The sequence below is a fragment of the Panicum hallii genome, chromosome 9 (genome assembly GCF_002211085.1).
Source record: "Panicum hallii strain FIL2 chromosome 9, PHallii_v3.1, whole genome shotgun sequence".
Taxonomy (NCBI): domain Eukaryota; kingdom Viridiplantae; phylum Streptophyta; class Magnoliopsida; order Poales; family Poaceae; genus Panicum; species Panicum hallii.
Genome location: NC_038050.1, coordinates 57,046,203 through 57,056,911, shown reverse-complemented (window position 1 = coordinate 57,056,911; position 10,709 = coordinate 57,046,203). Strand labels below are relative to the sequence as shown.

Here is a 10,709-nt window from a genome sequence, read left to right as displayed (position 1 = left end):
CTTTGCTCCTACTCTCATATTCCAGTGTGCTTTGGTGTAGAGCAAAATGTTAGAAAATAGTTTCACTATGTCTGCTATTACTGTGCAAATAGGAATCAAGGGACTAACATTAGTTTAAGTCTAATTACATTGGGCCATCTCATGTTGCGCCTCTTATGACTTTTGATGATGTAGAAGGGGGAGTGTAAGGCGAGAGAAAGAAATTTCGAAGAAACTGTCTCATAAACTAAAATTTAGGACTATGAAATCATCCATGTATCATTGTACAAATTATTATTGTCATGCAACTCCCAACCTTCTTTTGGTATACATATAAATTCAAGAATATGTAATTACGATAAGTCAAGATAAATTGATGTACGAGTTATTTGTTAAATGGCCTCAGGACGTACTTCCTCTGTTCAAAATAGTCATTTTAGAAATTCTATGATAGATTAACAAGAGGTAAAAATAATTTATTTGTCCTTATTTATTAGTCATATATGATAATAATTGATTATTGCATGCACATGCATATATTAAAGAGGATAAAATGACTTGTTTTTAGGATAAATTTTAAATTCTATAATAACTTATTTTTTTAGAATGGAGTGAGTATACGAGATTATCTATAAGATAGAACTAATGAAACCAAATTTTCCACTTCATCTGTAAAATCATTTTGTAAGAATCTCTCCCATACGCACGCTCAACCTTAATTTGACTCGAATAAACCATTTTCGGTGGAATTGCTTGGGTTAGCTGGCCTGGTTTAACAAAAAAAAAATAACCGTTTGAATTGCTTGGGTTAGCAAGTACACGATGCCTTGGTGTCCCCCACGAGGTAAGGTTGGATCCGGGTAGTCCCGTCCCACGTAATAATTCTCCCCTGCCTCTGCCCACCTGTCAATAAAAAACATAATACGCACCAAATCGCACCCCACATACCCTTGGTCCCACCACTCCGTGTAACTAAGGGTCACTAACTGGGTGCGCTGGCGCGAGGAATAAACCGAACGCTGCGTCTCTCTCATCTCTAGACGCACACAAGCTGGACTCCCACCCCACACTCCGCTCTCCCCACCTCACCCCACCTCCGCCCCCCGGCCTGCCTGCCTCTGCAGGCGGCAGCTCCGCTCTGCCTCTTGCCCCCTCTCGCTCTCCAATCCCAGCGCACAGCGTGGCAAGACTCACCAGCGTACTCCCCCACCGGCCACCTCACCGCCTCTCCAGATTCCACGCTATCGCCCCTCCGCCGCCTCTTAAGCCCGATCGGGGGGATCCCGAATCTCGGCTGCCGGAGCGGGGTAAGAGAGAGCCCTCTTCTGCTTGGATGCGTAGGCTGCTTGATTTGGGCTCCGTTCCGCCTTTGTTTCGCTCTTGCAAGATTTGGTATGCTGATGAGTGATAAGCTTGTTGCATGCGGCTGTGCAGGCGTAGATTTCGGCGGCCATGGGGGGCGCCGTGCTGGTGGCCATCGCGGCCTCCATCGGCAACTTGCTGCAGGGCTGGGATAATGCGACCATTGCAGGTAACTCACGGTAGATAAAGTTTATTTGATCTTAATTCATATTATACTGTTGCACCTAGATGTCTTTTTATGCTGCCGCTAGGGTCCATGGTTAGGTAGCAATTATTGGGATTCCTGTCGAGATCATGATGTGTTTGGTGGAATCGCCTTACAGTATAAACATTTTCCTAGTTACTGTCCGATCGCAAGTTTACCAAGAGCTGATTTCCTCAACGATTTCGAATCTATTCCTAACGCGATTAAATAATTCTATGGATCCACCAGACCACCACGAATGATCTCTCTATCAGAAGCTTGTTGCTGTCCGAGTCAAGATGTTCCGAAAATTTCAATTGATACTGATAGCTTGACTTTGTTCTGACCCTGGTTGACCTGATGTCTGATCTCTGCAGGGGCGGTCTTGTACATAAAGAAGGAATTCAATTTACAGAGCGAGCCCCTAATTGAGGGTCTCATCGTGGCCATGTCCCTCTTTGGGGCAACAGTCGTCACAACATTCTCCGGGGCAGCGGCTGACTCCATCGGTAGGCGGCCCTTGCTGATCGCTTCCGCTGTCCTCTACTTTGTTAGTGGGTTGGTGATGCTCTGGGCACCAAGCGTGTATGTTTTGCTCCTGGCAAGGCTCATCGACGGACTCGGTATCGGTTTGGCTGTCACACTTGTTCCTTTGTACATCTCCGAGACTGCGCCGACAGACATTCGAGGGTTGTTGAACACGCTGCCACAGTTCAGTGGGTCAGGAGGGATGTTCCTTTCTTATTGCATGGTGTTTGGGATGTCTCTCTTACCAAAACCCGATTGGAGGATCATGCTTGGCGTTCTTTCGATACCCTCGCTTATATACCTTGCATTGACTGTCTTCTACTTGCCTGAATCACCGAGGTGGCTCGTGAGCAAAGGAAGGATGGCCGAGGCTAAGAGAGTCTTGCAAAGGCTGCGGGGAAGGGAAGATGTCTCAGGTTTGTATGGATTTGCAAGATATATGGAATTCAGTGTGATTGTAGTAGCTATACAATTTTTGTCATGATTGCTGATTCTGGTCAACTTTACAGGAGAAATGGCTCTTCTAGTCGAAGGCTTGGGTGTTGGGAAAGATACACGCATTGAAGAATACATAATTGGCCCTGATGACGAACTTGCTGATGAAGGGCTGGCTCCAGATCCAGAGAAGATCAAATTATATGGACCTGAAGAAGGCCTATCTTGGGTTGCCCGACCTGTTCGTGGCCAAAGTGCACTTGGAAGTGCGTATGGTCTCATCTCTCAGCATGGGAGTATGGTTAGTCAAGGCAAGCCCCTTGTGGATCCTGTTGTCACTCTTTTCGGTAGTGTTCACGAGAAGATGCCTGAGATAATGGGCAGCATGCGGAGCACATTATTTCCCAACTTTGGCAGCATGTTTAGTGTTGCGGAGCAGCAGCAGGCTAAAGCTGACTGGGATGCCGAGAGTCAAAGGGAGGGCGATGAGTATGCTTCAGATCATGGTGGAGATGACATCGAGGATAACCTCCAAAGCCCACTTATTTCTCGTCAAGCAACAAGCGTAGAAGGAAAGGAGATTGCTGCACCTCATGGTAGCATAATGGGTGCTGTGGGAAGAAGTAGCGGTCTTATGCAGGGAGGGGAGGCAGTAAGCAGCATGGGCATTGGTGGAGGATGGCAATTGGCATGGAAATGGACTGAGAGAGAAGGCGCCGACGGGCAAAAGGAAGGTGGCTTCCAACGTATTTACTTGCATGAGGAGGGCGTACAAGGCAACAGGGGTTCTATATTGTCATTACCAGGGGGGGATGTCCCTCCTGGTGGTGAGTTCGTCCAGGCCGCCGCTCTTGTGAGTCAACCAGCTCTTTACTCCAAGGAACTGCTGGAGCAGCGTGCTGCTGGTCCTGCAATGATGCATCCATCTGAGGCAGTTGCTAAAGGTCCAAAATGGGCCGAGCTATTCGAGCCTGGAGTGAAGCATGCACTGTTTGTTGGCATTGGAATTCAGATCCTGCAACAGGTAAGAAGATTTTTCCCCTATCCAATATATATATCCTATGCCCCTAAATCCACCTGGTACCTAATTTAGCACTTTAGAGATGCCGAAAGAATTTCTTCTAGTGCTTTAATGAATTAAAGCTATTTCTCTTAAAACTAAGTAGTTAAGTTAAAAGCATCTTGCTGCTATGTGCTGCACTTCTGCTAATAAATTGTTATAATTCCTACTTTGGTCATACTAGCAAATGTTAGGAACCTAGTGATTATAATGAGCAGCTCAGTGGTAATTTCTTGCTGTTTCCAAAGAAGGAAACAAACCTGATGATACAATGGATCTTAATCTGGGTAGCATAGTTTTACTGATCACACTTTAGGTGCTACCGATAAATCTTTAGGTCCTAACACGAGTGAAATCAGCTTTGATGTCTTGTAGTAGTCAATCTGAAAAGAAACGCGGTGGTGTTCTGTGAAAACACATAAAAAACCTATTAAATAAGATTCTGAAGTATACCTGATCATGGGTTGCCGGACCCAACGAATCCGAACCGCCCCGCCCGAAAAAAACTCGACCTGACCCGACCAATATGTGGGCCAGGCTCGGGCTGAAATTTTCGACCCGCAACAAAACTAGGGCCGGGCATGAGCTGATTTTTTTGACCCAAAACCCGAAAAAGCCTGACCCAACCTGACCTGACCCAAAAATCGTACATAAAAAATCGGGTTTAAGCCATCTTGACACGAGGTCAGGCCAAAAATTCGGTCCAGTGGTCGGGTTGGGCTAGGTTCGGGCCGAAGAAAAAAATATCGTGTTTTTTTACCTGATCCGAACCTGAACTGACCCATGATCAGGTCTATTCTGGAGAACTGTTGTAAGTGGGCAGTCCCAATAATTCTAAGATAATGGAGAACTGTAGTAAGTGGGCTGTGGGACCACTCAATGTTGTTTAGGTCACAACTTGATTAACAGGTATTTATCAGAAGCTAGAAATAGTATGTTGATCTCGTCTCCACATTCACTTGTATGGACATTCATGAATACTTTTCCCACATTTGGTTGTAGGTTAAAGTCTCAGCACGCTTTTCAGATTTGTGACATAATTTGGTTATCTTTTAACTGCTTTCCCTGTCATGTTGTATTCAATGTGTTAGTATGTTGATTATTAACTTTATCTTTTTTATGCAGTTTGCTGGCATCAATGGTGTTCTCTACTATACCCCTCAAATTCTTGAACAAGCAGGTGTTGGTGTTCTTCTTTCCAACATTGGACTTAGCTCATCTTCCGCATCTATTCTTATCAGCGCCTTGACCACCTTACTGATGCTCCCGAGCATTGGTATTGCAATGAGGCTTGTGGATATGTCTGGAAGGAGGTTAGACTTTGTGTTTGATATGCTATTGTGTATTATGTATGAATAAAATTTTTGGTAAAAGTAAGTAAAGACTAAAGACGGTAATAATGCTTTTGTCCTTTTCTGTTTCAGGTTTCTTCTCCTTGCGACAATCCCTATCCTGATAGTTGCACTAATTATCCTGGTCGTGGTCAACATTGTGGATATGGGAACCATGGTTCATGCTGCACTCTCCACGATCAGCGTCATAGTCTATTTCTGCTTCTTCGTCATGGGGTTTGGGCCTATTCCCAACATTCTTTGTGCAGAAATCTTTCCCACCACTGTCCGTGGCATCTGCATAGCCATCTGCGCATTAACCTTCTGGATCGGTGACATCATCGTGACATACACACTCCCCGTGATGCTGAATGCCATCGGGCTCGCTGGTGTCTTCGGGATTTACGCTGTCGTTTGCATCCTGGCTCTTGTATTTGTGTACATGAAGGTGCCGGAGACAAAAGGGATGCCCCTCGAGGTCATCACCGAGTTCTTCTCTGTTGGAGCTAAGCAAGCCAGGGAAGCCAGGGAGGATTGATCGCCCAGACACGGAGATCAGCTTCGCTGGCAGTAATTTTGTGGTTTCCAAACTTCACCGTGGCTAGTTAATCCTCTGATGCTGTGTGAAAGATACTTGACCGACCAAGAAGGGGACAGGGGAACTGTGTGCCTAAAGATCGTTTGGCTGTGCATCGTGAGGCTTGATATGCTGTCATTGACCGGCTTTTGGAACTAGGGTGTGTAGATCATCATCTGTTTTTTGTTTTTGTTTTTTGCTTGGGAGACTGTTTGTGTTCGTTGTAATCTTTTTTGCCCTATGTAACTACTGGTGTATGACAGTTCTATGCTATGGGTTTCGTTGTCTTGTCAGCATCTCTCCATCGCTCGAGTCCTGGATACACGGCAGTCATGTTTGTCGCCAGTGCAGCTGTTTTTTCAGCTTATTGGCAGCTGCTAAAGCGAAAGGGCCTTCGTGTTCCGGTTGTCCAGGAAAAGATTAGTGACTTATCAGTGATCACCATCTCTTGAGCAGGAAAGATACTTCATAATTTAAAGTGGTGATTTGTTCCTCCGGCTGTCTCCGATGGTGGCAGATAAAGTGGAACTCCTGATGTAGCTGAGACCTGAGAGCATCACCATTCACCAGTGGATACGGAAAGAAGAATTCCAGCAAGCTGATGATCTCCAATGGAGACTCTGGTAAGTGTAACTCCTACTTGTCGTCAGAGTAGAGCCAATAATCTGTTGCTCCGAAGCTCTTGGGCTTTTTCAGGGTTGCTCAACCCATGATGCAGCGAAAAAAAAAGGCTACGTGTTCACTTAGTTGTCGTGGAACCCCTGGAGATTAGGGTGGCAAAGCTAGCGAGGTCCCAAGTTGCCGGCAAGCCTTTTGGGTTGAGGAATATCTGGGGGAGATCCCGGAGGAGCCATGGTCCTCCTATTTGGTCCTTTTCAGATATACAAGCACATCAGGTGCAAGGCACTGGAATGGTGTTGGAACCTGGTGATTGGGTCATGCTTTAGCGCTTTGCTTTGTTTAGATTGCCCTTCCACTACTGTTTGGGTAGTGGCAAGAACAGTGGAGGCTATCCTGATGAGAAACAGATGTAGACACCTAGTTTTTTTTTTTATAACACTGGCACCGAGTTTTGTAGCGACTAGTGAGAGAGAACTGTGAAACTGCAGAAACCTGTTATGCGGACCCGTACAGGTCCGAATTTCTGAGCATTTTGGGCATGCATTGGTGATTGGTGCACAATGGACGCTACAATTAGAACATTTCATCTTCTCGTTCTCTGGTCAATTTCGAAGACCATTTCTCTTTCTTCTTCGTGTTCTTCATTGGGGCTTTGTTTGGTTCCCACTGACTAAAGCAAACCGACTAAAGTTTAGTCGCTTTAGGGACTAAAATTTCAAACAAAATGACTAAAAACGTTTTAGTCCCATTAGCTCCTAAAGAGTAGCTAAAGGAGGAGTCGAGAGGGTTTGCCTTTAGTCACTTGATCCAAATAGGAGGTGACTAAAATTTAGTCGCTGCTTTTGGTCACTAGTCACGTGATCCAAACATGCTCTAAATTTTTAAATAACTTGAAATAAACCCGCGGCAGTTGGCACTCCCTTCATGCAAGGTATCGTACCAAACAAAGCCACGAATGAAACAAGAAAACTGCTTGCTTCCAGAAAAGCCGTGACGCACTACCGTCGCTGACACCTGCTGACCGGAGCCCGGAGCGAGGCAGTAGATTCCGAAACGGGAAAAGGGCGCTTCGCCTCTTGGAATTAAATTATACGCGAACAAAGCGAGCAGGAAAAGGGAGTCTCGTCTCCGCGGCGCGGCAGTTGGGAGCTGACGCTATTGATACGCAGCAGCTAGTCAGTCTCTCCTACTACTTCTTACCACTCCGCTGGAGTGCTGGAGCTGATCTTCCTGACCTCTCGTCACGTCGGCACCAGCCACACATGGCATGACCCCCGGCGCGCCAGCGCAGCTGAATTTCGTGTGGAAACGGCGTGCCCTTTCGCCAGATCGACCATGGATACCAAAAAAAGAAAAAACAAGGTGGTAATCCAGCTCACAGTGTTTCTGGTTCAGGTGACACAAGTTTCTTCAGGATTTGCTAAGGGGGTGTTCGTTTCCTCCTATCTAAACTTTAGACCCATCACATCAAAGAGAATCTTGCTATTTAGAAGTACTAAATAAAATCTGTTTATAAAACTTTTTGCACAGCTAGATGCTAATTCGCGAGACAAATTTAATGAGCCTAATTAATCCATAATTTGCCACAGTGATGCTACAGTAATTGTTCGCTAATCATGGACTAATATACCTCATTAGATTCGTCTCGCAAATTAGCACTAGGGTTCTGCAATTAGTTTTATAATTAGACTTTATTTAATACTTCTAAATGATAAGATTCTCTTTGATGTGACCCCTCTAAAATTTAGATACCCGGAAACGAACACCCCCTAAGGCCATTTGTCATTCGAGAACCGCGAGCTGTCGGGCCATGGCAGGAACGAATAAAGAAACGGGAGTAGGTTTGGGTAGGATCTACGGTATCGTTTTTTCTAGCGCAGTAACACTAACCGATGGCGCTTCCAATTATCTTGATGCTGATGGGCGACAAGAAGCCTCGCGCTCGGTCACATGCATTCGGTGATCCGCCCCGTCCCGGCGAGGCAGGGGCAGCGACCTAACGCCGAAGCAGACTGCTCGTCCACTCCACTTCGCACACACAGCTCCCCTTGCCCATCCCGATATCCCATCACGCGTCCAGCTAAGGCAATGATACAACGGCCTGTCAACTTCTCAAGAACACAGCGATGGGAAGCAGCTGCTCTAATGTACTAGTATTTGCTTCTATTTGCACGGACTACTAGTCTACAACAGAGAAGCCTTTCAGTTTCTAGGAGTAGAAACTGCGAGTCCGTTTGGAAGAGCTCCGACCGGCTTCGGCTCCTCCTGACAAAATATTATATCAATAATTTAGCGATACAATATTCATTCGTTGGAGCTGGTTTCCTCTGTCTTCCTCCTCCCTCGAGGAGCCGGTGGAGCCACGAATCCCGACTCCGGCTTCCCTGACAGCACAGTTCTGCTGTTAGAGGAGCCAGAGCCGAAGCGCGGCGGCCTCTACATACAATAGATACAACAGAGATACAAATTTTTAGCAGCCCAATTCGCAAATTTCTACAATTTACAGTTGATGAAGCAATTGCAAGTTGCCAACAGATTTCAGGCGCCCACAGATTTCAGTTGGAGAAACTCTAAATCCAAAAGGTCGTACAAAAAGAATCACATTTCTAGTTATTCTTCTTTTTTTGCATTGCTTTAGAGGGGGATCTTCGCTGCGCTACTGACATGTGGGCTGCGGGCAGATGGGGGCAGCTCAACTACCGGGACCGACCCTGGGCCCGCCCGTCAGGCAATCAGCCGGCCAACTACTGCTGAATGCTGATGCTACGGCAAGAATCCCCCGTCCCCCCCGCCGCCGCCGCGGCCCCGGCCGCCGGTGGCGGCGGCGGAGGAGGAGGAGGAGGCGAGGACGGCCTCCAGGACGACGGCCTCGCACTTGCGGCACCGCTTGGGCGGGGCCGGGTCGTCGAGCACGATGGGGCGGCGGCAGGACGGGCAGGAGGAGTTGGAGCGCAGCCAGGTGTCGACGCACGCGACGTGGAACCCGTGCCCGCACTGCGGCATCACGCGCACCTCCTCCCGCTCGCCGAACTCCGCCAGGCAGATGGCGCACTCCGCCAGCAGCTCCTCCGCCTTCGCCTCCTCCTCGCCCTCCGCCGCCGGCGCCGCGCCCCGCGCCGCCGCGGCCGCCGCCACCGCGTCCGCGTACGCCAGCTTCGGCAGCGCCTTGAGCGCCTTCTTCTTCAGCCCCTTGGTGGTGGTCGTGGTGGTCGTGGTCGCGCTCGCGCCGCCGCTGTGTTGCCCGCCGCCAAAGTGCCCCGGGGCGTCGCCCGGGTTGCTCGAGGGGGACGACGGGCCGCCGCCGCCGGCCCCGGCGCCCCTGTTGCGGCGGGAGCGGGCGCAGCGGGCGACGGCGGCGAGGCCGACGACGCAGATGAGCGCGCAGAGCAGGGCGGCGAGGATGACGACGACATCGGAGTTGACGCCCGCGGGCGGGTCGGCGGGCGGGATGCCCGGGATGCGGTTGGGGTTGGCGCCGCCGCTGTCGCTGCCGCCCTGGAGGAGGCGCCGCGAATACGGCGGCGGCGACGGCCGGGGCATCGCCGGCGCCGGTGGGTGGGGGGCGTTTCCGTAAAAATGGAGCGGCGGGAGGACGGAAAGGGGAGGTCCCGGTCTCGGAGGTTGGGATGGTTAATGACGGAGGGGCAAGCGTCCGGGTGAAGCTTTCGGGTGGGGGAGTGGGAGGACGACAGCCTGAGCTGTGGGCGGAGGGCACGCTTGACCATTATGCCCTTGGTATTTCTCTCTCTGTTTTTTTTTTTCTGTCCGAGGTTTTATTCACCTCTTCTATGAAAATGAAAAAAAAAATACATTGGTGACACTTCCCAATTGGCACTTCCATGTTAGTAGGCTTTATTTAGCTCTTCGATCTATGTAAATACGCAAGTAAATTTAGCAATTTAGATGCGCGCTAAAATTCGAATTCGGGCACGGTGAAGATTTGTGCTATGTTTATATTTTGATAGCATAGTTCTAAATTGGGTTAGGTGAAGAGCATTCCCCATGTAGACTTGATAGGCGAAGACTTTTGTAGCTGGAAGTTGATACCGTACAGCGTAGTGGAGCGGTTGCAACCTTAATGACCACCATCTCTATGACAATGGCTCGAACACACTGCTCGCTATCAAGGAGCAGGACCAGCATGGTTTATTAGATTAACATGTATCAACAAATTGAAGTGATTCTATATAGAAAACATCTTCTTTTCTTTTCTTTTTCTTTGGGGGGGGGGCAGAAATATATGGAGTAGTTCCCCTCCAAATGTTTTTTTATAAGGATTCCCCTCCAAATGTTTGGACACCTCGAGGGCTTGTGGAGCCATCAACCATTCACCAGCGATGGCTGCGATCACAGTAACAGGCAGCCACTAGTATAGTAGTAACTGCCAAATAAACCTCATAGTGATCCAACGCTAATTGGCCATTTAAGCGTGTTAATAAGTCACTAAAGGCTGATTGAAGTGGAGGGAAGAGAGGAGACCTGATCTCTGCAATCCTCAGAAATAACCTTATTAACAGCCATTTCCCTTCTGAGCAAAGAAAAGAAGAAGGAGAAGAAGAAAAACACAGCCAACTTATCCTTCTTGAGTACATACATAGATATAGGAGGAGACGCTGGTGCCTCAGATGAGAT

The 10,709-nt window shown here is 48.2% G+C and overlaps 2 protein-coding genes across 3 annotated transcripts; one reads left to right on the top strand and one right to left on the bottom strand.

Annotated features, from left to right (window-relative positions):
• The first annotated feature begins 1,038 nt into the window (after positions 1-1,038).
• LOC112874520 (monosaccharide-sensing protein 2-like) lies at positions 1,039-5,752 on the top strand. 2 transcript variants are annotated; one of them, XM_025937889.1, is made up of 6 exons: positions 1,039-1,286; positions 1,414-1,510; positions 1,903-2,469; positions 2,563-3,512; positions 4,674-4,861; positions 4,973-5,417. In XM_025937889.1, exons 2-6 carry the CDS (start codon positions 1,432-1,434, stop codon positions 5,415-5,417), a joined length of 2,229 nt encoding a protein of 742 aa, XP_025793674.1. In that variant the 5' UTR covers positions 1,039-1,286; positions 1,414-1,431. The 2 variants fall into 2 exon arrangements, with proteins under 2 accessions (XP_025793674.1, XP_025793675.1); XM_025937890.1 differs by lacking the exon at positions 1,039-1,286 and having other exon boundaries at positions 1,432-1,510; positions 4,973-5,752.
• A 2,784-nt stretch (positions 5,753-8,536) lies between these two features.
• LOC112874524 (RING-H2 finger protein ATL80-like) lies at positions 8,537-9,765 on the bottom strand. Its single transcript, XM_025937893.1, has one exon. The coding sequence runs from the start codon at positions 9,615-9,617 to the stop codon at positions 8,841-8,843; it is 777 nt and encodes a 258-aa protein (XP_025793678.1). The 5' UTR covers positions 9,618-9,765; the 3' UTR covers positions 8,537-8,840.
• Positions 9,766-10,709: the final 944 nt, after the last annotated feature.